We start from the raw sequence: 25,247 nt of genomic DNA on the forward strand, positions 1-25,247 counted from the left end.
AAATAAATGTAGTTAAATTGACGTCGTGGGGATAATTTAGATAACTTCCCTCGTGCGGAGGTGCTCTAGTTAGATAAGAAAAAGCTGCATTTTCAAGAATTTTCTCGAGTTCCGTTGTCATGGCAGCGTTTTGACAACATCAAGCGAGTAAGTGAGACCCGGTTGGAACTTCCTGCATGAGCCAATGCGATAGCTGGAATCCTGTCACGTGGCCTGCGCCAGAGCTCAGAGCGAGTAGGTTCTCATAGGTATTCAGCCGCAGAGAGGCAACGGGCGCGCGCGCAGACGGGACTATTTTCTCTAAACTTTCTCCGTTTGAATCTTCGAAAGTTAAAGAAAATGTTCAACACCATGCTGAGGGACTTTGAAGACGACCCGTTTTTCTCGTAAGTAACAGAGCCCTTTTAAAATGTTTACATAATTTTGTTTTTTTGCTGTGTGTTTGATTTGTTATAAACACAACTTCATTATTTAATTGTTTTGCTAGCAATTAATCACAGTTAAGCAAACTGCATTCTAGCTAAAACGACTAATTCAAAGTTGTATTGTACTTCATTAAGTGTTCAATAAAAAAGACTTATTTAACGTATATGCTCGCTATTTACATTAAGTATGGGGTCTATAATCAAATTATAAGCCTTAACAGACAATTAAGTCACTCGTTTTATTACAAATATCAATAAAGTTAATGTTATCGTTTGTTTTGCTATATTTTAGGTAAACTACACAGCTTATTTAAATGGAATTGTTGCCTTGTAGCTTCTATACTTTATTATTTTACAGTAAAAAAGCGTCCAAAATAAAGACGCTAAATAACCGGTCATTTCCTCTTGACCTGTTTGTATTTAAACGTGTCTGTCCTTCAGTCACTGACATGGGTCACCGCGTTAGCCGCACTTGACCCAACTTCGAAGTCAAGTAGCTGAAATTATTTTAGGACAGAGGCTCCTGTACTAGTGTGTTGGATTTATCTCAGACAGGGGCGGAGCTACGGGGGGCCCACACTTGCCCCCCAATTTTTGAGTCACGATAGGTATCTATATTGACAAATAAATTATCAATACAAGGTTCTATGAGCAAAAATAACAAAATCTATATTTTAAAATTACATTAAAACAATATTATAAATGTTGGAAACACTTATTTTTGATCCTTTAATTTGTAATGGCCATCCACCCTTCTGTTCTCATTTGCCACTCTCCCACTTTTAGCCCCGCCCCTGATCTATAAATTATTTTTTTTCTATGCTGCTAGAAGAAATGAAAATACACACACCACCATCAACTTCCCTGCTTGTTTGTTTTTAAAATATGTGTTTTCTTGTCCCACAGAGACCCTTTTCACGCTCACAGGGAGCATGTCCACCGCATGATGCGCAGCTTTTCTGAGCCATTCGGTGCTTCTTTAATGCCCAGTGTTACGGATGGGGGGAACCGAGGACGACATGTGGCAGATCCTTTCACATCGTCCTCCCTGGCCCTGAGAAATGACCACAGGGTGAGAACATGAATGAAAAAAAAAAATTGAGAAAAGTTTAGGGTTTATTGGCAGCTTTAAAACTCACTTGTAACCTCTTTGGCTAACTCGAATATTAGGACTTGAGAACTTATGGGGCTAACATAACCTTATAGGTGTAGTGCTGGCTGGAAGCACTTACTAAGATCATGCTGGAAGCAGGCCAGTGGCCGTTAAACTCCTGAGTTCTAACTTTTTGGAAGGGCAACCATGTTGGCCTCACTGGACTGGATCTAACCCTTCAAAGACCTATTTATAGACCATTGTTCCACTGACACTGTTTTCTTGCAAATACCCACACAGACTTCTTTGGCTCTCGCAGCAATAAAACCCCCTGAGAGCTCTGCTCAGCTGGAAATAGCTCCGTCTTTAATATTACTCACTTTGGTCATGGGTGCCTTGTTGCTTTTCCCATCAATGATGGCGAGGGGTTGCAGTAAGTGGTTGGGGAAGTTTGGGACTCTTATGTGTTCCGGTACATTTTGATACCAAGTTGTAGCAAGACTAAAGTTTTCGTTCTGCTTAGCACCACCTACAAGTTCAATCTGAAAATAATGTTCTTACTTGCTGCTATATCAAACATCACCTGCTTTAGTCCAGGGACCCTAGAGATTGCAAGAGATTCCTTGATGATGACTTGCATCAGAAGTGTTGCCTCAGACATCACCAGTCTGCTTTCTCATCGTTAGAATTCATTAGCTAGAAAAGCTCAAAGAACTTGACCTCCGTGACAGTAGATGACATGAAAATACACTCCAAAAGTTTATTTTAATGTCAATAAGGAGTAGCATTGGGATGTTTTTGTACATACTTTGTGTGGTATGTTTATGAATTATGACAAAGATTATTTGAATAAGGATGGAAACTTATGATCAGTCCATGGAATCCTAAGCAAAAAAAAAAAGTCTTCATTGTGACTTTCTGGTGTTTTCTGAGAATCAGGGGAAGTTGAGTCTAGTCGTTCAGCTGTGTTTGGCTTCCACACAGCGTGTGCTGGACATTCAGATGTCATGAGCCCTCTTGCTTTCCTCCTTGTTGCTCTTTTTGTCCATCTGCTTCCACAGAACTTGGCATCACGGGCACATTAGCAGCTTGATGACAGACAGCTCGCTCTCAAGCTGCTCTCCTATATCACAGACACAAATGTGCACACAGAGATACATTCAAACACACAGCATTAAAACATGTTTACAGACACGGTTTGAAGACACATACACACTTATTTGCTATATGATGGTGAGAGGCTGTACTTCTTACATGAGCTTACTTACCGTGAGCTTCCCAGTGGGAAAATACGCCTGCCTTCCACTTCTGCTGCCTTCTCACATTTCCCTCCCTTAAACCAGCGCCAGCTGCTTAGATTTAGTTACTTTTCAAAGCATGAATTCATACGGCTGCTTAATTTAAACGTTCTGTTTAGTAGCAGGTTTTGATCATGCTTTTAAAAGTTATTCGTAAAGAAATTTAAGATTTGTAGTTTATGAAACAAACTTCCTCACATTGCTTATTTTGTGTTGAAAATGATTTCAATTTGGTTTAATTTTTTTTTTTTCATTTCCAGCACTGCTTTGAAACCCATATTATTGGACAAGTCTTCTATATACTGTTTGTACCACTTACATTTGTACATTTCAGTCTGCCAGATGGCCTGAAATAATGTGTAATGTAGAACAGCAGGTCTGCACTCCCTATTTTCCACCTCTAGCTTCTCCTCTCCTCTTAGCCTGACCTAAATATAATGTTTGCAGAACTATAACGGGTGTTTATTGGTGCATAGATACCGTTGTGGTCAGGAGCGATTCACATCTGCTTGACCTTTAAAAGAGCTGAGAGAGCAGCCTTGGGTTCTTCACCCCACCCCCTCCCCGCCCGAACCTCAACCTACCCACTTTAGCTTTCCTAGAACCGAGCTCAGTTTCAGCGTTAAAACCCGTACTAATCTCTGGCCATGCGACCCAATTACACATGGAACACAGGTCACTCAACACTCGACTGATTACACACAATAACTCTGGACATCAACCCCCAAAGAAAGTGCTAGTGCACACTTAGTGATAGCAGTCGAGATGCTTCTCCAGGCCCATGAGGTTCCAAACACCTGTGGCCTGTAGCTCAGAGAGCACACATTCAGGCTGCTCTCCCGGGACTCCTCCCCCTCCATACGTGCACCCCATTTATCTTTGCTCGTAACCCCAGAAACCGTGTGGCCTTGAACAGCACTCTGTCAAAGGGGGGCTGCTTTTAGCTACGTTCAGGGCTTCAAAACCAATGAACATCAAATTTGAAACTTAGAGACAACACCCCTTAAGAAACCTGCATAAATGAAAGATGAAGTTCACTACCCTTGGGCAGTATTGGTAATGCAGTCAGTTTAGCCCGTTCATTTACACGTATCATGCTAAGAACATGCATAAGTCTATAATTGAGTCTGTAGACTATTATTTGTAGATAATTAAACAACTCAACCTACAGCAGCAGTGTTTTCTCTACATCCGCTCTGCAGCCTAGCAGTGATCTATGTCTACAGAAGGACTGCAAACTCATATTTTGTTTGTAAATGAAATGTTGTTTTTATTTTCTAACTGTAATTAATGTGTTTTGTCACTTCTTGGCCAGGACTTCCTTGTAAAAGGGATTTCTTAATCTCAGTGAGACTTCCAGCTTAAATAAATGTCAATAAAATAAAAAAAGTAGACAATGTTTCCTCATTCTATCACATGGGATGTCAGACTTGAGCAGCATTGTACCAACTCTCCTGTAGTATGTTGTAGAATAGGTAGTTAATTAGAAAATTACTGTTTCTGCAAAACATCAGCAAAATCCTAGTCTGCCCTGGTAATGAGGTTGGTCCAGAATATTTTTAAGCAATTTAAAGCATGTCTAACTGCTTACAGATCAGCAAATTTTGACTTTTATTTGTGCATTTGACGTCATTATTATTCATTCATCAAAAATTACTGACATTGTTTAGAAATGTATTATTCATTTGTAACAAACTTTTTATTGAAGCTTAATACTTCAAAGTGAACGGATACACCTAACTGCCACAAGTGACAAAAAATATTACTTAAGAAGTGTTTCTTAAAAGGCAGAACTAAAATAATTTTGTCACTTAAATTCTATGTAGGAAGAATCTTCAGACAGAAGTCACTATCGGGAGTTTATCTTGAGTTTTCCTGGATGTTATTAGTTAAAAAAATCTGTGTTCTCTTCCTATGGCTCCAGGATCTGATGAGGAATCCTTTTGGGATGTTTGACAACATGATGACCAACATAAGGAACACGATGGAGGGAATGCACAGGAACTTCGTATGTTGACTGATACTCTATGATGGCTGTTTATATATTTTTTTATTTAAACTGAGTTGCTGCATAAACTATGTTCAACATGTTTTTCAGGACAACCAGTCCACAGATTCAAACACCCACTCGTTCAGCTCCTCATCAGTTATGACATACTCAAAAGTGGGTGATGAGCCTCCAAAGGTCTTTCAGGCCACCTCCTCAACACGCCAAGCCCCTGGAGGAGTAAGTGCCCTAAGAGGATATGGACACAATTTGTGATTTAAAAAAAAAAAAAAAGGAAAACTTTGCTTTGCTCATTGGTAGCATCGACTGACATTTTGTTATTAGTAGAAACATTGACAGTTGTTATCTTGTGAACAAACAGGGTTCTATCTGAATTGTTCAACCAGGTTTTTTTTCTTAGATCAAGGAGACTCGCCGGGCACTGAAAGATTCTGACAGTGGACTGGAGCAGATGAGTATCGGTCACTACATCCAAGACAGAGCACATGTCGTTGAGAAGAAGTATAACAAGAAAACAGGGCAGAAGGAGTTCAACCAAGACTTTCAGAACCTGGATGAGTGTACGTCAAAGCTCTAGACTATGAAAACTGCTCTGCTGTAAAGTAAGCTTTTGTGCCTTACATGTTTTTAATCCCAACCTGCAGCTGAAGCGCAGTGTTTTGATGAGGAGTGGCAGCAAGAGTTGTCCAAGTTTAAGCCATCACGCCCCCGGCAAAGTTTAAGGGAACCTCAACCCCGTACTGCTATCCGGGCAGCGCTTCCTGCTCCTGACCACGGCAAAAGGTTTGCATGCACTAGTACCCTGCAAAGCATAGTGTCTGTTACCTTATGGATTCCTGCAATATGATTTTATTTAACTTGTTTGGTGTTTCTTGCAGAGACCAACAAAGACAGACATCTGGGAGTAGAGACAAAGCCCAAGGTTCAGTAAAGACAAATCCCTAAAAGTATCCTGTGGTTTGTTTCGTTTCTCTGCTGATAAGTGTTTCAGGAATCTCACTGCTTCCCTCACACATTTTGCACACGCCGCTGTTGATGTTCTAACAGTCAGATTGTTGTAGATGTTTTTAAATGTTAGCAAAGATCCTCTTACAAGACACTTTACTGTTTGAATTGTTAGGAAGAACGATGAATAGACTATTATAAAACAGAAAGTAAACTAAACAATAGAGAAATGCTGTTTTAGAAATGTTTTACTTTTGTGTTATTAGTTTTAAGCTATTCAATCAAACCTGACTAATGTGCTTTTGCATCAGAAAATTCAAACGTAGCTATAGATTTTGTTCATTATTTCTCAGTCAGAAAAGGGGTTATTACTATTCATATAAACATTATGTAAGATACGTCTCCCAATTGTTAGAAACTGCTGTTAAGTTTTTTTTTTTTCCATAAAGGTTTTAGTTATACAGCTGAATTATTGTTTGAATCAAAACATTTAATGCATTCATTTTTATATTTTTACTGTTTTTCCCTCTGATGAAATCTGTTATGAAGCACAGACTCAGCATGGGTTTTTGTCTGACAATAAAAATTATTTTTAAAAGAAAAAAATGACATTTTCCATTGAACTTGGACTCAGACCTTAACAGTTGCTAGCCCTAGTTTTATAAAAATGTTCCTTCAAAATGCTTGGAAGAGGTTGTGGTGTGATGAACCTTCTGGGACCTTTGGTGATATTTTTGGAAGTGAGCACTTGTCAGTCGCTCAGTGTAGTCTGAGATGTTACACAGCTGCAGCCTCCTCACATGTATTAGTTCAAATGTTCAACCTACTATAAATATAAATATTTCTTAGTTGTATAAGTGTGTGTTTATTTATTCTACTTGGGGAAAACAGCACAAATTGATTATGTAAATGTGATGTTGCAACTTCAAACCATCTCAGTTAAATCTTTCTTCAAGTTTTAAAACTAAATATCTGTGTAAAAGTTCTGAACCCATGCAGAATAATTTTTGCTTTTGTACTAACACTTATTAAAATGTTAACAATTTTACATCAAAATGCAAGGCAAAAGTATCAAAAAGGAAATTTAATATTTATTACAAAAATCTTACAAACAAAAAATCCACTTGTACCTCTACCGCCACCTGTTGGTCATTACATACAGTTGACTGTCAGAGTTTTGTACAGACAATAAATGACTTTTAAAGCCTTGATTCATGTGAAATTTAATACGATACAAAGGGATGTAAAGAGTCCATGCAGGTCTACATGATTCCCTGAGGTTGTCCCTTTCCTGCGATCTTCTTGGAGCACTCCAGCAAAGCATTGTGGATGTCTTTGGCGCAGGAGATCTGTGATTTGATCATGGTAAGATACTGGGCATAGGACATGGATTCTGTCTGCACCGTGTCAGGCTTGGTGGCAGTTGGGACCAGGTTGGGTGAATGTTTGGCGCTGTCAATGCTCTGAGAGAGGCACTCGTATGCCAGTCGCTGCATGAAACAGAGAAGAATGTCAGGTTTTTTTTTTTTTTTTTTTTTTTAGCAAATCCTGTTTACATCAAATAAAAAATAACATAAAATTGTGTTACAGGGGACAATTTTAGTGTCTGGATGTTTACGTTAAAAAAATAAAACCTAAAATGTGAAACATAGCTGGGTCTCTGATATTTTAGAAGTGCAAGCTCCAATCTCTTGAAGATGCTGAATGTTTTTGATAGATACGTGGCTGTTAAAGCTAAACTAGACTAACAAACATATTTTCAAATCACAGGATCTCATATATGCTTCATTATCTACAATTATATTATTCCCTCTAATTCATTTCAATTTCGTTTTCCATATGAACAGTTTTTGACAAATTGGCTGAATGTTTATTGTCATGACATGAAAAAAAGCCTAAGTTGATCCTATGTATGATGACAAAAAACAAGTCAAAGAAAATTTAACTCGAGTTTAGCAAATGTACACTCTGTATTGTGAAATTAAAAAGTGTGATAGTGAAGAAACTCTTACCAAACACAGCTCCAGCTGATCACAAAGCGCATAAAACTCCTCTAAACTTTTGTCAAAACGCTGAACAGACGTGTCACTACTTTTACTTGAAAAAAACAAACAAACAAACACAAGACACACATTAAAGGTGACCCATTTGCTATAATTAAACATAACATTGCTGCAGGCTCAAGTACCACAAATCAAGTACTCACATGCCATTGTCAATGGAAGTGTTGTAGCTCAAGTTCATAGATGCGATCTTCATTAGATTCTAAACATTAGAGATAGAGAAAAAATAAATAAATAAATGTAAATACCCTTACAATTTGCAGTCTGTAAATTAGCCGGTTGTTTTTAAGTTTAGCATTAGCATCTCGGTTTGTCCTAATTACCTGTAAACTCTCCTTAAGCTGTGGAATAAGCATCCTAAACTTATGAACTGGGTCGATATCTTGCTGTTGACTGAGCTGTTGCTGTTGTTGGATTGAAGCGGGTTGTTGTAAACCGGGCTGAGACATCGGCCCACCCGCTTGCTGTTGTTGCTGCTGTTGAGACGCCATCTTTAACCCCAGTCTGTGCCGACAAAACATTTCCGGTGTTGTACCTTTCAAATTAAAACCGAGGCTTGCCGGACCTTTTCAAATCGTTTTCATATAAAGAAACGACGTTTCTATTTCATATGATTAATCTTTAAGGGCATCTGTGGTTTTGTATGCTTATGTTTTTGTTTATTCAACAGTCCCAGCTCGGCACTTTAATCCATCTTCTTTAAATTAATATCAAAGTAGGATTTATTAACAAGGAACATAATTACCACATATACATTTTTACGAATGCATGTTTTTAATGATTACCTTTTCTCTAAACAAATAAGTGTATTTCAGCGGCTCTTTACTGACAACAGAGGAGCCGCCGGGTAGGGAGGGCTGTGCTGTAGTTCTGGGGCAGAAACCCCGTAGTGCCGCACAACAGCGCCATTCGGTAACTGCAACTGTGTCCAAAATGGCTGGAGCTGATGGAGACGATTCTCTCTACCCTATTGCTGTTCTCATCGACGAATTGAGAAATGAGGACGTCCAGGTAGTACAATGAAATAATTTTCTAAATGACAAATTTACTGCTGGCACATGGCATCGAAAATTTCGTAATCCGGGCGTTCGATCGATTGCTAGCTAGTTAGCAAATATGCTAGCTAACGTTCCCGGCTAAGGCCTGTCGGTCGCACCCTGCTCATTTAAATCTACTTTGTCATGACTTATAATGTCACGTTTTCAACTTCAACGACGTTTGATAGTAGAATTGGTTAATGAAACTTCGCATATTCGTAGTTATTCATTTAATTTGATTAGTTTTAACCCAATGAGGTTATTGGTGTAGCCGCTAGCTTACCATTGCCGAATGTCAAAATACTAGCTAGCTATTAGAATAACAGATTGAATTTGTGGTTTAATTTACATTCCAACGACGTTATATTCGTGTTTGTGTTTCCCCTACTATAAATGTTAAATTCAAATGCATTTCTGGCTTGACCTCAACCACATTTTTCTCACAATTATAAACACTTGAACGATTCGACTCGGGGAGGATGAAAAAACAGCTCAGCAGTAATTTCGACATCATAAAAGAATAAAGAGACCTTTTCTTTCTAACACTTGTTTTGTTAATGTTTTGTTGTTTTCAGCTGCGTCTCAACAGCATCAAGAAGCTGTCCACTATTGCACTAGCTCTCGGTGTGGAGAGGACTCGCACAGAGCTCCTTCCTTTCCTCACAGGTAATGTCGTTGGAGTCCCACAGGAAATAATAATTGTATGGTCTGGTTTTTTTTTTTTTAAATCTACTAGTTAGCTTTAAATGTGTTTAACTTTTTTTCTAAATAAGCATGTTCACTGTTTAACATACAAAAAATAACTACAATAAACTGTTTATTTGCAATAAGCCTAAAAAAAGAACAACCAGCCCACTAAGTTTCTTCCATCTCCACAAATATTCCCACTTTTGAATCCCTGGTGGTGTGATAACAGAACACAAATATGTTCTGCTGCCTCATGACCGGCACATGGAACTAAAACTTGGACTATGCCCTGAATGAGAGCCTTTTATTTGATTCTTGTGAATATTTTTGGGACTAGCTGTACCTTTGCCAACCAATCTGATCATAAAATTGGTACTAATTCTATTTTAAGTTGTTTTTAGAACTCTAAACTTTAATTTGTAGAAATTTAACTTGAAAATTATTTAAAAGTGTAGTACTACAGGTCTTATCTATTGTGGAATTGTTCTTAAATTTTGTCTTAAAGGGAAAAATATCATGTGATTTTCAGACACTATCTATGATGAAGATGAAGTGCTTTTGGCATTGGCTGAGCAGCTTGGCAATTTCACTATGCTGGTGGGGGGACCAGAGTATGTTCACTGCCTCTTGGTAAGTTTTGAAGTAGCTGAAATTTTTTCGTTAAAACGATGTTGATGTGGTCCAGAAATAAATCTTCTGCAATTGAATTTCCTCTTTGCATCCAGCCTCCTCTGGAGAGTCTTGCAACAGTGGAAGAAACGGTTGTCAGAGACAAAGCTGTGGAATCCCTGCGAAAGATCTCTCAGGAGCACTCTCCAGTTGACCTGGAGGTCCACTTTGAGCCTTTGGTGAAGCGGCTGGCCAGTGGTGACTGGTTCACCTCTCGCACTTCAGCTTGTGGCCTCTTCAGCGTGTGTTATCCCCGGGTATCCAGCACCGTCAAGGCTGAAATTCGTCAGTAAGTGGATTCTATTGCTTTTAAATGCTTTAAAGATCAAACTGGGTGTGTTGGTTTATTACTATTATTTTTTACTACATTTGTTTTAAACGTTTTTTTTTGTTTTTTTAACTTATGGTGTTTTCCTTTTTGTTAGGCATTTTCGCACCTTGTGTTCAGATGACACCCCAATGGTGCGTCGAGCTGCTGCATCTAAGTTGGGGGAGTTTGCCAAAGTCCTGGAGCCTGAATATGTAAAAAGTGACATCATTTCCCTCTTCACTGCTTTGGCTTCCGATGAGCAGGTATTATTGCTTCTCTTCCTTTGTTACATAAACCAGCAGTTTAGCAATTTGGGCTGTGTGCATTTGACTGCTGCATCCTCTAGTTGCCACCAAACTGACTTCATGTACCATTTTTCTCAGGACTCTGTGCGGTTGCTCGCAGTGGAGGCTTGTGTAAGCATTGCTACTCTGCTGCCACAAGAGGACTTGGAGACATTGGTGATGCCAACCCTTCGCCAGGCTGCAGAAGACAAGTCTTGGAGAGTTCGCTACATGGTGGCTGACAAGTTCTCAGAGGTAGAGGAACAACCTTCTTGCCATCACCAAAGTGAATTAAGTGCTGGTTTTGTATTCATAAATACAATACAAGCTGTGGCTACTTCAGTCAAGCTCCAGTGGAGGAATTAGATGTGGGAGCCTCCTTTTAGAGGCACCACTATGATGCAGCAAGGTTTAATCCTGTCTGTATTGCTTCCTCCAGTGACCCTCTAAGATTATGGTCACATATCCAAAAATGCCACCACACGGGGATCTAAAGGCAAGTTTTTCAGCAAATTCTGCAGGTGGCCACACAGGGGCATTTATAATCGAGAGGCAGCAGTCACATTTTTACTTGCCACACGAGGGCCTCTGAGGTTTTAAGAAAAAGTTAAAATTTTATGGCGACTGGATGATTTCTCTCTAAAAGTTGACATCATCCAGTGGCTCCCCAAGCACGTTTCTAGGTTGTGCGGTGGCAGTCCAGTGACAGACGGGGATTGGCGCCATGACAAAATCACCAGCCGGCAGCAGCTCTGGTTCTGCAATGTGTAAATGTTTCCGAACAGTGGCCGTCCATATCATATTCCGCCAGTAGCCCAGGCCATTCTGCACGCCTGATGGCTGCCTGACTGCTGCCATCGACATTCATGAAGAAAAAAAAGTCGGACAGTAGTGGCACAGACTCTTGAAGATTCTGCCGATGCTTTCCCACTGCGTGGTGGCATTTGTATTTGTGATTGTAACTAACTGGGGATCCATGTTGATAATCAGTAGGCCATGATTGGCTCTGACAGTAACACTTTTCATCCACATTTTTAGAAATAGAAACAATATTACATCCATACTCTAGGTGGTGCTCACACTTCAACTTGAATATGTTTCACGGTTCAATTTTCCTGTAAACTATAGTGTTACTTTATTGATAAATAAATATTCCAGACAATTTTGTTTGTGCTTTTGCTAATAGTACTCTGTTAAATATTATTATGACTACTTATTTAAGGAAATGTTTCTGTTCCACCATATTTACCTTGTTTATCTTCTGCTTTTTAATAATATAACTGAACTCTGACATTTTTTTCCTGTTTCCTCCTTTTACAGCTCCAGAAAGCAGTTGGGTCTGAAATCACCAAAAACGACCTGGTCCCTGCCTTCCAGAATCTTCTTAAAGACTGTGAAGCTGAGGTCCGTGCTGCTGCGGCCAACAAAGTCAAAGGTATGGGGGACTTGACAAATGAAGAATTCTGCTTAACTTCCTTTCCTGTCTGTTTCCGAGTTGTGATCGATATTTTCTTTGTGGTAGAATTCTGCGAGAACCTCCCAGAGGACAACCGTGAGCAAATCATCATGACTCACATTCTGCCCTGTGTCAAGGTAAAAAATATATTTGACTGTTACGTTATGAAACTGTTCCCACGTCTTATTTTCCACTTACATTTTATTCTGAACTGCTTTAGCATATATTCTTGAGTCTAAAACCAGGTTATTTCTAATTAAAGTCTTTCTCAAAACCTTCATGTTGACGTGGGCTATTGTCTCTAATATTTGGATTTTTACAAGCAATACCAATATTGGTCAAAGTAATGTACTGTATTTGGTTTAAAATCTCTACCGAAAAGATTATTTTGTAGTGTTTCATTTAATACTAAAATATTTAATTTAAAATCAATGTAAATATTTATTTTCTAGAAGACATGTACCAAGCTAATTTATACTTTCTATTAATCTAAAATGTAGATTTATTTTGTTTTAGCTTTATATATTGTTTTCATTTTCTGAATAATATTTGTTTCAAAGTTCATTTTCTGTATAATATTTGTTGTTTTTCCCTTTGAACTAATTTTTTTTAAAACAATTTCATAGTTTATTTGGTGTGCGATCCCATAGCTCATCATAATGTAATGTTACTTGGAATAATTGTAAAGCAAAGTTTCCCATTGGAACAGCAGTTTCTTCTCTTTCTTGTCTTCTATTTACGTAGGATCCATTGGCTTAAATAAAATTAAATTTGTCCACTTGCAAATGTGAACTGACCCTTGGAGTTAGTGCTGGGCAATATGACCATACATATTGTGAGGGTGATAGAAAAGTGTCTATCGTGCCATTTCTCTTCTATCATTTCTATTTGTTTATTTTTATTGCTAAACTTTTGTGCAAAAATGTGTTTTCTTACTAAAAATGTTCCTAATTTTTAGCTATTCAGTCACATGTTACTTGAAAAAATACTCAGAGAAAAGTATGTAATGACATTTTTATTTAAAAAAAATGCAGACTATAATATACTTTATTGTGGTATACTATGATATATATATATATATATATATATATATATATATATATACACCTATCATGATATACAATTTTTTTCCATATTGCCCAGCACTGCTTGGTGTCACAAATATCTAAACTATTTTTTGGATTCCCTTTAAAGACGAGACACAACTTCATATGTCTTTTGGTTCAATCTGAACACCAGGTGGCACTGTTGCATTAGGGAATGAATAACCTGTATTATAATGGTTATTTCAAATTCCTAGTTCATTACCAGTTTTTGTTTGTTTTTTGGTCTGACTAAATGTGCTTTTAAGCAGTGTTAAGAGGGTATCGTCTTTGATCTTAAATTCCTCGATATTTTGTTTTTTTAAAAACCACTGAACCGAGTCAGAAAGATATGCTCTACTTATCCTGTCAACAAACAAGGAGAGCCTCAAAGCTGTGTGTGTAAAAACAACTCCACAGTCTTGGTAAAACAAAAAACATGACAACTGTGGAAAATATTGCTCATGTTTACAAGTTCCACCGTAGTTAGTGTGATCATGTAGAATTTAAGCATACGGACTTTAAATATTTATTTAACTAACTTTTATTTATTCAGGTAAAATGTATTTATGGATAAAAATTGTATATCATTTGGCCATTCTTTAGTCAATATCTGCAGAACAGAGGAATGTTCTGCCATACTGGCATACTGGCTATTCTTCAGTTTCCCTTTCAGAAGTTAAACTGAATAATCTTTTAGGTGCACATGTTCACAGTTTGCGTCCCAGTGCTCCTTTTGTTGTTGCAGCTTCTGTCAAAGCACAGCTTGACCATGACCAGATAGCATGTGGCTTTTTTGTTTTGCTGTTGGCTTCCAACTAACCAAGGCGACCTCCAAGGTCTCTTAGTGTCCTGGCCTGTCACACTTCTGGAGGCTTTCTCAGTGCACAATACACTTTTAGTCTAGTTATGCAATCATTATTTGAACTTTTGTGACTTGTTTTTTCTGTGTACAATTAGAAATGTATTTATGACTCCTTAACAATTTGGGCCCAATACTGCTTTACAGTTTTTAAAAAAACCTAAACAAAGTGGAGATGAGACCAAAGACAAGCCCATTTCAAATATGTTTCACTTTAAATTAAATCCTAAATAATGTCATGAACATTTTTTTTTTGTTTTTTACAGAACTTAAAAGTAGGGCTGGCTATCCCTGCCAAAATGGATAATTAATTTGAGTCTAATTCTCTGGTTAGATTTTATTTTAAATATCCCATTTATGATTTTTTTTTTTGGTTGTGAACACTTGTACCATCACTACTGGGGTCTAATGTGGTCTGATCAGAAGGTCGCAGGTTCGGATCCTGCCTCGGATGTCCATGTGTCAGTGCCCACTCAATCCCACATTGTTGCTGGTGGTCTGGTCAGCACCAAACTCAGTCCTACTTTTAAGGTTAAACTGTGTTGTTGAAATGACAATTAACTTTTCACATGAAACTCAGAAGAGCATAAGAATGTTGTATGACCTGACTGGGTTACCGTCAATTATTAGGAATGCAGTGCCTACAGAGAAGGCTCAAATAGACAATAAATTGCAATAAATGTGCAGAATGGTCTGGGTTTTAGTTTTGGTTTGTGTTTTTCTGCTGTCTGGATTATATGTGTGACTTCAGTCTTTCCTTTTGTGGTTGAGTTACAACATTTTGAAGCCTGGATTATTTGGTTTTTTTTTTCATTCAAACTTAAAAATTACTTGAATATACACGGTTTATAATAATTATTACCACTACCATCACTTACTGTTGTCTATTTCCTTTTTCTACCTAAAACTTGTTTATTTTGATGCTACAATGGCATATTGGTTAATATCTTAATTTTATGGGCTAACTCATGTGTGTTTTTCCCTTCTGTTTTATGTGTCCCGTCTCTGTCCAGGAACTTGTCTCAGACACCAACCAGCATGTGAAGTCCGCTCTGGCCTCGGTCATAATGGGCCTTTCCACCATACTGGGCAAGGACAACACAATTGAGCACTTGCTGCCTCTCTTCCTGGCTCAGCTTAAAGATGAGGTAAAGGAAATGCAACCCAAACATAAAGCATTACAGTCTATTTCAAACTGGCTTTTAGTATCGACAACACAGGTTTACGTTTGACATAATTTATTAGAAATACCTCATTTGGAAGCATTAGGTATTAGTCGTATTCCTTTGGTGTGTGAAGCAAAACACTTGATCATAGCCCACAAATGTATCTGAATGAAGAGGAGCAGGGTCTGCTCTGTAGGTAGTGAAACTAGATTAAAATTTGAAAAATATTAAATCTGGTTTTTAGAGGATTTTATTTATATTTTCTTCACTAAGAAAGAATTGAATATTTTGCATTGGCTTTATCTGTTGCTGTGTGGAACGCGTGACTAAAGTCTTGGCCCACACGCCAGCTGAGAATGTCAGTGTGTAGTCCTGACTTGCTCCGCATTAATCTTCTAAATTAAATTACTGTCCTATTTCCTTGCTCTTAAAACTTCTCAAACTAGCATTTTTTTGTTTTGTTTTTATGGACATCCAGGCCACAATATCGACATTTAAAGATGAGTTTTTCATCAAGAGATTCCTTTACAGACCTTTAGACGAATTGTTTTTCCTTAACTTCTTTTTTCTTTGTTGCATCCATATTTTACAACCACATTGCATTAAGCAACACAGTCACTTTTAGTTCTTTTGTCTACTTTCTGCTGCCTGCCACTCATCAGAAGGGACTCTTGGGCGATCCATTTATTACTGCATAAAAAATGTTTTATATTTTCAGTTTCACTTAAAATGTACATTAGCCAGTCACTAATCCACTATATGTAGTAAACGTCTTCCCAGAGTCTGTACAACAAAGATTGCATGAGCCAAAGAAACGGGCCAAGCCACTATTTTCAACATGCATTAACCTAAATTTTTAGATTTGTGTTTAACATTTTAAATATTGAAGATTAAATATTGGTAGTTTTAGGAGGAATAAAAGTTTTTTAAGAGATGTGTTTAATAAAGTGGAAAAACTGCTTTTTAAAAAATAATTAACTAGCAGTTTTATTAATGTTTTACACAAATCCTAATTGGAAAATTGTTTTCGGATTGTGTAAAAAAAAAAAAAACTTATTTATGGAAATGTTTTTGAGAGACTCTTGATTCCTCTGCTGCCTCTTCTTATAGTACTATTAAAAGATGGCCTGTTTTCCTCTTCCTACAAACACCACCAAAAGTCTCTTCATCAGTTGAATTCAGGCTGACAGATTTACTTTAGGCTGGTTGAAGTGTTTCAAGATGAGAAATAGTTTGGCTGATATTACATTTTGTCTTTCATTTTCTTATTATAATCATCCTTTATGTGACTTTTTCATTAGATTGGGTTTTGGTATTTGTTTGTACTCTAGGTCTTTGTTTTGTTTTTTTTTCTACAGAGGTCAAGTTTGTTTAGAGCAGATAAAGTAGCTTGGCATAACTGAGCTGAAAATCTGTTTAGACTCAAAGATGTTTGATTTAGTAAATAATAAATGAATAAATTTGAATTTTTTAGATCGTTCTGGTTTTGCTGATGTGTTGATAAACATGTTTTTTGTTTGTTTTTTTGTCTATAGTGCCCTGAGGTGCGTCTGAATATCATCTCCAATCTGGACTGTGTGAATGAGGTGATCGGCATACGGCAGCTGTCACAGTCACTGCTGCCCGCCATTGTGGAGTTGGCTGAGGATGCCAAGTGGCGGGTTCGTCTCGCCATCATAGAGTACATGCCCTTGTTGGCGGGGCAACTGGTGAGTCACATGTGCTAGATAAAGGAGCTTTCCTAATTCAAGAAAATAAAAACATTGTCAGAGTGTGCCAAAAACTGAAACTTTTTTCAAACGTTTGCAGAAGTCGCTCTCATGTTTGTGTCCCCATGTTTCCTCAGGGGGTGGAGTTCTTTGATGAAAAGCTCAACACACTCTGCATGGCCTGGCTAATTGATCATGGTAAGAAACAGTTTTTGTGCTTTTAAAGCGGCTTTATGAGTATGTGAGCTCAATTTAAGAGTATGTTAGCATTAGCTGCTAAAGGTTTTTGAACTAAAATCCCTTTTTTTCTATCCCTTAAATTTGTACGTCATCACTCCTGTGTGCAACAGATCTTTAGTGCATGTAGCTGGAAATCTGTTTTCATTTGAAGATTGCTGGTTGTTCTTTAAGTACAAACGTTTAAACATATTAGTGGTAAAGTAGTTGTGAGCAGTTTTTCTAAGCAATGGTGTCACCTGGAGCCGTATAGTTAATCCTCTGGTCTCTTATTGGGTAGATTAACCTTGAACCTAAACAGTTATTTAAAAGTTCAGCCTATATCGGTATGGAGGCCTGCAAACAGAGCAGCGCTCCGTATCGACTCATTAAAATAGTTGTTCCCTGCATGTATGTTGTTCTCTTGACATTGGGGTTTCCAATTAGAGAGGCACACACTCAGCAGTGAGGACAAAGGGCCAGCTGGGTTACATCATTGGAATGCGGTTGGTGTGAGTCTGTGAGTGAATGGTTCGGGTTAAGGCTGTGCCAGCCTTACGTAAGCCTTTCAAAGAAAGACGGGTCTGCAGATATCTGTCTGGAATTTTTCCCATACCAACTTGTTCCATAAGAGCGTCTTTCTTTGTCTCCATGTGGAATTTTATACAACAGATCAATGCTTTGATGTTTGGCAATTTTCCACACAGATATTCGCCAGCTATTGCTCCAACTTCAGTTCTTATTCTTAGAAAGATGGTGCTATGTATTTGTGTGAGATACTTAGTAATTTATCTTTTATTGATTTGTTCTTTTTCACTCTGCTTTTACTGTTACTCTGCTAAATTGTTTGAGAAGTTTAACATGTAAAGCTCTGTGGAAAAAATAAGCTTCACAGACAACCAAAATCATTTGTTTTTGTTTGTTTTTACTTTTACACACCATCTGAAGAAGTACCATTTTTGGGGTTACTGGTTGAGAAACTTTTTGGTTCAAGATCTGAGTTTGTGTGACTCGTATTTTAGAATTTACGTGGTTTTTTTTAAGTCAGATCTTACAGAGATTAAAACACCTAACTACATATTTTTTCCTATTTTGGTGGCTTTACATGTGTGATCTACACTACAATTTCATTTGTAGCTTAATGTGAAAGTTTGACAGATTATATTGGGTTATTTGACTTAATATGAGAACTGGACTGAGACAGTGTGATGTCAACCATATTAAATAACTTACTTCCTGCTCCAACGCTAGTAACCAGTAGGGGTGTAAAGGGTCACAAAACTCACTGTTCAGATCATTTTTTGGATCAGTTTAAAAAAAAAAAGAAGATAAAAGCCTAAAATTACTTTTTTGAAAAGCCTATACATATATTTAAGAACACATGTAAAGTACTTCAACACACAAATATCCACTCACTAATCTGTGAACTTAAACATAAACAAATATGAAAAAAACATGTAGCTTCTGATTACAGTTACATGTCTTGAGACCAAATTAAAAAAAAAAAAATTGCAAGAAAATAATGCTTGATGTGGAATTTTTCCCTCGCTCCCCAATGTCCAAATTGATACACGTTTGGGCCAAACAGTGTCTAGTGATACCCTAGTAAGCAGTGATTGGTCCCAGTCGATCTCAGGTTACGTTTCTATGGTAACCACTCTTGCCAATCAGGAGTAAGCTTGTTAGAAGGCCACACCCCTATCACTTGAACGGAAGCTTAGGCGTATCTGTCAAATGTTTTAATCATTCGACATGAGACCCCCCTACTACTGATTTGTTAGTTTATAGCTTGAATAACTTGCAGAACAAGGGCTGTAACAAGTATCTGGATACTCGCGATCTGCTCCCGAACATTCGAGTACGAATATTTGCGACATCCAAGATTGCTGATTTGCGATCTTCATAAATATTGTAGAGTTTAGTCAAATATTATCTGGGGACACTATTTTTTTGCTGTAGAATAATATTGGATTTTAGGTTTATGAACTAAAACAAAGACGGATGTGCAGTGCTACTGTCACCGGAAGTAAATAAATCTTCGTGTCGGTGAAGCTTCTGGTTTTCAAAGTAAAACTAGCGAGAGCATTTTTTCCGTTTAAAAACTGAGACTGAAGTTCCGCTCACAGACACAAGTTCTGAGAAAAATGAATTGGCTTCAACACCGGAGCTTTACATTCTTTTGGTTATGGTGACTCTTCAACAGCTGACGCAATTAACGAAACTCCAGCTTATTCTAAAGCGGAGAAACACAACATCACGCTGCACTACACAACAGCGAAGTGTGGATGTAATCAACCGGAATCAGCTGATTATGCCTCGGAGAAAAAAAAAACGACTTTTTTCATACGGGCTCTTTACCAATATGTAAACCCTAGAGTGTAAAATGTTGAAGAACTTTGAGGATGGAAAACTGTGGAGAACATTTTCAGGTTTTGTTGTTAAATGATCTAAAACAAGACTTGGTTAGCTTTTTCCTTATTTAGTTGAAACACCTAAGCTGTGTGTGTAGTCACATGCTCTTTGGCTGAACTTTTTGCTAAATAAACGGCGTAAAGGGGGCTGTTATTCAGTGAAGCAGCAGGTTTAAGGTTAGGGTTGGTCTAACCTTTATCATCCCTCTTAATTCTGATGCTACTTTGGATCACTCTTCTGTTCATGACTTAAACTTGACAGATGAGTGGTCTGTCTTTAATTGATTTTTTTTTTTTTTAGACTCGTCATCCAGAGCTTGATCTTTGCCTTAAAATGTGCTGATTTTCAAATTGATTCCTTTTGCCATTTCCAGTCAACCGGCCTATATACTTTAGTGACGCACCAGCTCATGTGCGTCACTGAAGTGTCGTGCTAGATTCTCATAACTGCTGCATTGTGGTGCTTTCGTCTGGACCATGTGACATGCAGGTGTGTTTAATCCTGCACTCATGAGTCTAAATCCAACCGATTCAGTGTTTTGGCACCAGCACCCCGCCCTATTGGTTTTAGAATAAAACCCCATCAAAGGAGCCTCGGGTTGTTCAATAAAAAAGGATTTTACATGCACAGGCTTGAATTTGCAGGTGAAGAATACAGCCGGAGAGCTCGTGTGAAGAAAATCCTGCTGGTTTCTAACAAATCTCCGGTATTTTCTAGTGTATGCCATCCGTGAGGCGGCCACTTGTAACCTCATGAAGCTTGTGGAGAAGTTTGGGGCAGAGTGGGCTCAGAACACCATTGTGCCCAAAGTTCTTGGAATGGCCAACGACCCCAATTACCTCCACAGGATGACCACTCTGTTCTGCATCAATGTGAGTAAATTACACTCTTCATGTGGGCAAACCTTTGGTAACCCAGCTGCTTGATTCAGTGTTTCGATATATTTAAAAAAATGTTTGTGTGTGTCTTAGGCTTTGTCAGAAGCATGTGGTCAGGAGATCACCACGAAGCAGATGCTGCCCGTGGTCCTGAAGATGTCCAACGACCAGGTGGCTAACGTCCGCTTCAATGTGGCCAAGTCCCTGCAGAAGATTGGCCCGGTCCTCGACAGCAAGTATGTCAACCTGAGTGTTTTCATGATGATAAAGTTTAAGGGTGGATTCAGACTTGACACGTTTTGTTTGCTTAAAGTGAACCAAAGTTTTAGTCTAAATACTCTCAAGCAGACCCTCTTTTGGGTCCAGAAACGGCTCTCTGACCCCTCTTTTGATGTTCGTTTCCAAACGGACTGAGCTCAGGTTCACTCCAAATATCCTCAATCTGAATATATTTCCAGTATTCCTTCTCTCGTTTCTTTGCCCGCCCTCGTAAATACTGTCCAACGACTAAAGAGAGCTTTAGGCCCAATCCAAATTCTTCCCTCCGTTTGGAGGGATAAATGAAGGGGAAGGGACAAGGGGTAGGGAGAAAGGAAGAATTCCGATTGGGCCCTTTAGCCACGCGTCTTTCTTTACAATCTTTGGTTCGGTGCATACATGTCCGGTAGTTGTCGGTCTGAATACAGAACAAACGTAAGGTTCAGGACTCAATCCGGACCAACAGAGTCTTCCAGTCTGAAAACGCCCTCAGTGAAAAACATGCATAAACGATGCTCTTTGTTTGTTTTAGTGCTCTGCAAACAGAAGTGAAGCCGGTGCTGGAGAAGCTGGCCACTGACTCTGACATGGATGTCAAGTATTTTGCCCAGGAGGCTATTAGTGGTACGTTTTGTTTTCATCCCCCCAGCACCAAGTCACTCAACTTCAATTTACTAAACTTCCTGTTTTTGTTCTTCCTCTGCAGTTCTGGCCCTCGCATAACCATCCCAAATCAACAGCTTAAAGCAGAGATTTCATGCAAACAAAATTACACTTTTACAGGATATTTATTGATGTTCAGGAACAACTGGTGATGTATAGAAAAACTGTTAACAATTGTTTTCTTTTTTTTTCTTTTTTTTACTGTTTAACGGTAGTCCATGTTCAGGCATTCTTTGCTGTAAATGAGTGCTTTTAGACAGGTAGGGTGTGATGACATTGAGTTAAGTGGTGCACGCCCACTGATGCGCTACTGTGCTCACTCCACCGAAGCCCCTCCCATTCCTCCCTTTCTTCCTCCATACTGTTGTACTTTAGCCAGTCACTACAAGAGGCAATATCTATACGCTCTAGATCTGCGCTAGCTCGCGTTTCTCGCTCCAGATGTTTGTTTTGGTTTGCTCTTCCCCTGAAGGCTGGCACGGCTCATCAAGACGCCCCTACTCCAGAGCAGAACCTGCTCTTTAGCTTTGCAGAGCTGTCATTACAACACCCTGACATAGAAATAACAGAGGGAGGGGGGTCTGCCATCGCAAATAATCTAATCTAACCCTCAAGGTGATTGCATGTCTTTATCAGCTTCACACTTTTCTCCTCCTTGTGCTTCGTGGCAAAAAAACAAATGAATTGGTGAAAGACGCTTCTGTGGCTCAGTGTAATGGGGACCAGCCGATTGTAGCTCGCTGCTTATTATCCCTCCTTCAAATCCTGAGTGATTTTTCTTGATAAGCCCACAGGAGGAGTCAGCTTTGATTTGTGCTTGCTCATAGCAGTTATGTTAATGCTTTTTCAATATACCCAGATAAACAGTTTGTTCCATAAAGACAATGTTCTCGTCTTTAAAGGACATTTAATTTGTCCACCTTTCACAGGGCGTGGAAATAAAATAGCAGATTTCAATCCATAATTGTCTCCTTTAATCACCAAAATTCCCTGAACCCAAGAGGATCGTCAAACCTCCATTAGAACCGAGGACTCGGCATGTGTCTAAAGCTGCATAATGTTTTATTATGGGATGGGAATGGGCAGGGAGAACCGTTGTCCAGTTTTTTTTCTTTGCGGCTGTCCTCCCCCTCCCTCGTTTTTCCTGAATAAACCTGATTATTGATTGTCTTGTCTTAAAAGTACTGGTTTTTATTTGGGGTTTTTTTTTGGTCACAGTTGGGATGATGTACTACTGTATCTTGGTCTGAATAAAGTAACACAAATCTGCTTAGGCTTCCTTTTTTTTTTGTTTAAATCCCGTTAAAACTTTATTAGTGTCAACATTGACAGTCTATTCAGTGGAAACTTCGGAAGGTGGATGTTCCTCAGTTTAAGATGTTTGTCTTGAGGAGCCTTCAGCTTCCTGTTGGTTCAGCTCCGGTTTGATTGGCGGCAGATGAGAGCGAGGGTCCTCCGGGACGGCTTGCAGAGCGGGACGGGATCTGACCCGTCACACTCCCTCCTGCTACTGAAGCAAAACAGAAATAAGGCTGAGATGCTCATTATAAACCAATTTATTAGTCTTTAAAGATGATTAAAATAAAGTTCTATCCTTGTTAATTCCAGATGAGCAGTCCAAGTAGAGGATTAGGTCAATAAAAATCTTAAAGTTCCTTAATCTCCTCAAATCTCCCATCAGCCCTCGCTGGTGTCCACTTTCCCAATTCTCGCTGAAGAGATTTTTCTTTGCTTTTTAACTCGCTAGGATTCAGCACACAGCGTCCTGTGATACCCAGGTGGGTGTGGCCTCTGCATTTAACTGTGACTTGACAACTCCGGCTTTTTATTTAATATGTATCAACTTAGATTTCCTTCACAGGCTACACTATTTAAGCTCGTGATTCAAAGCAAAGCCAAATATCATCATTAAAACGTAATTATTGGGAAAGAGGACTAATCCAGCCCCTAAATCCAGCAGAGTTCATCAGGCAGTAATGAAGCAGCTCCACGTTTTCTATTTAGATCCAGTTATTTGTGGGGATTTTCAGCAGCTTCTGACTGAGCCCAGGGGCTTGACGTCAATGCAGCGGCCTCCCAGGACTGTGTCATTTATAATGAAAGGAGTCAAGCAAAGCCCCCACGCAGCATGACACTCACAGAGGTCAGGATGACAAATGACAAACGTCGGTTTGTGAGGAGGGAAAGAGGCATGTTAGCCTCCAATTTCTTCAAGTCACCTTGCTCCTCCTTGTTGTGTCATCCTTCAGAGAAGGGTTGAGCAAACTTTTTCCTTTTTTTCGTCCTCCTGCTGGAATCAGAGGATCACCCGGGCGCTGCGTGTTTGACTCTTGGCTCACATCACACATCCAGCTCACAGCCTTCTCCAGGCTCTACTGGGTCATGTGTGCTGGGATTTTTTTTTGACTCTGTCCATCTGCTGTCCAGCGTGTGCTTAGAGACCAGGAGTTCAGCATGACCTTCAATGGAGATGTAATTAGAGGGAAACGCTTTAGTGATCCATGCACACACGAAGCAGAAGCAGCATCACTTCCTCAGAAGCTGCACTTTGTTCTCCAGAACTTCGGTGACAGAAATGAAGGAAAGAAAAAAAAAAAGATGAATACTGTCTCTAATCTCCAGTAATGATGGGATCTGCTCTCAAACATGCAGCAGGATGTTGTCATCTGCCCTCCTCTGGTTGCCATGACAACCATTGATGTCATTACAGTAGGTTTTGGCCTATGGAGGGAGGAGGTCTTCGATATTGTGACATTTTCCAGGCAAAAAAAAAAGGATTTCTATTGTGTCAGCTTTCTCTTTTTGTCACGTAAGAGTGTCTGCAGCAGGCCGTCTGCTGGAGGTCTCTCAGGCATTCAGGGCCGGTGAATATGCACTATAAATAACCACGGCGAGCTGGAATATGCCGGTGTCCTGTTCACTTTTAATTTAGCACAAGCCTTTCAGTGAAATGGATGTTTTTGTCATCTGAAAGCAGAGGTTAGACCATAATCAGAATCATAAATTGTTTCAGAGCTCAGCAGTGATCATCCTCTCGGAGCCACATGTGTCAAATGTAAAAGAGATGAAATCTGATCGCGTGGGAGGTTTGTGCGGTCATAGATGAGTGTGACCCAGACCGTGCTGTGGTTTTGGCGGCGGTGCTGGACGCATGCCCCTCATCCCAGGAAAGGACCGGCATTTCCATGAACAGATTGACCCCACCCCTGTCCAGCAAACCCCCGGTGCTGCATTAGTGGGATTAGCTGTTCTCCGTCTGTGTGGGCCGGACGGATTGACATGTTCTCTCACATTGGAAGCAAGCCCCGGCCTGGATGTTCGCAGCGACTGCTGCAACTCACGCCTGCTTGGACAAGAAGAAATCCGCAGGCTGCACACTCACCGCCTTTGCTTGGGATTGCAGATTTAAAAGGATTATGGGATGTCTCCAGAACCTACAATGAAAGTTTTTACATCTTTCCCACAGCATCACAATGCGATCATCCCTGGAGTGTCTGACCGAGTCGCATAGCTAACCCATCACGGTAAAGGGGTTATCAAGCAGGAAATCGACCTCCAGTTTCTCATGTCCACTGCAGAGCGGGTCACTCATTTAGGGCTAATTTGATTAATTAAAAAGCGGTTGAAGGATTTGCATCACAAAGCAGAACTGGCATAATGAACAGTCTTATATAAACAGGCCCATCACCAACAGCTGAATCCCCTCTACGCCCCCAAGAAGGCACA

General features: G+C 39.2%; 3 protein-coding genes across 4 annotated transcripts; 2 read left to right on the forward strand and 1 right to left on the reverse strand.

Annotated features, from left to right (window-relative positions):
* The first annotated feature begins 150 nt into the window (after positions 1–150).
* On the forward strand, positions 151–5,774 carry mlf1 (myeloid leukemia factor 1). The gene is made up of 7 exons (XM_024277218.1): positions 151–386; positions 1,332–1,497; positions 4,741–4,824; positions 4,915–5,043; positions 5,225–5,384; positions 5,469–5,607; positions 5,703–5,774. The coding sequence occupies exons 1-7, from the start codon at positions 340–342 to the stop codon at positions 5,767–5,769; spliced, it is 792 nt and encodes a 263-aa protein (XP_024132986.1). The 5' UTR covers positions 151–339; the 3' UTR covers positions 5,770–5,774.
* Positions 5,775–6,838: 1,064 nt separating this feature from the next.
* On the reverse strand, positions 6,839–8,758 carry med29 (mediator complex subunit 29). Of its 2 annotated transcripts, none has more exons than XM_024277220.2 (5): positions 8,618–8,758; positions 8,156–8,336; positions 7,976–8,034; positions 7,782–7,860; positions 6,839–7,259 (listed from the first exon to the last, which is right to left on the reverse strand). In XM_024277220.2, the coding sequence occupies exons 2-5, from the start codon at positions 8,321–8,323 to the stop codon at positions 7,032–7,034; spliced, it is 534 nt and encodes a 177-aa protein (XP_024132988.1). In that variant the 5' UTR covers positions 8,324–8,336; positions 8,618–8,758; the 3' UTR covers positions 6,839–7,031. The 2 variants fall into 2 exon arrangements, with proteins under 2 accessions (XP_024132988.1, XP_024132987.1); XM_024277219.2 differs by having other exon boundaries at positions 7,782–7,866.
* ppp2r1bb (protein phosphatase 2, regulatory subunit A, beta b) lies at positions 8,713–22,790 on the forward strand. The gene is made up of 15 exons (XM_024277213.2): positions 8,713–8,843; positions 9,445–9,535; positions 10,086–10,186; positions 10,282–10,514; positions 10,651–10,798; positions 10,919–11,074; positions 12,140–12,254; positions 12,342–12,412; positions 15,233–15,367; positions 16,921–17,094; positions 17,232–17,292; positions 20,440–20,594; positions 20,694–20,836; positions 21,391–21,482; positions 21,565–22,790. The coding sequence occupies exons 1-15, from the start codon at positions 8,766–8,768 to the stop codon at positions 21,579–21,581; spliced, it is 1,770 nt and encodes a 589-aa protein (XP_024132981.1). The 5' UTR covers positions 8,713–8,765; the 3' UTR covers positions 21,582–22,790.
* Positions 22,791–25,247: the final 2,457 nt, after the last annotated feature.

Source organism: Oryzias melastigma, linkage group LG13, assembly GCF_002922805.2.
Source record: "Oryzias melastigma strain HK-1 linkage group LG13, ASM292280v2, whole genome shotgun sequence".
NCBI lineage: Eukaryota > Metazoa > Chordata > Actinopteri > Beloniformes > Adrianichthyidae > Oryzias > Oryzias melastigma.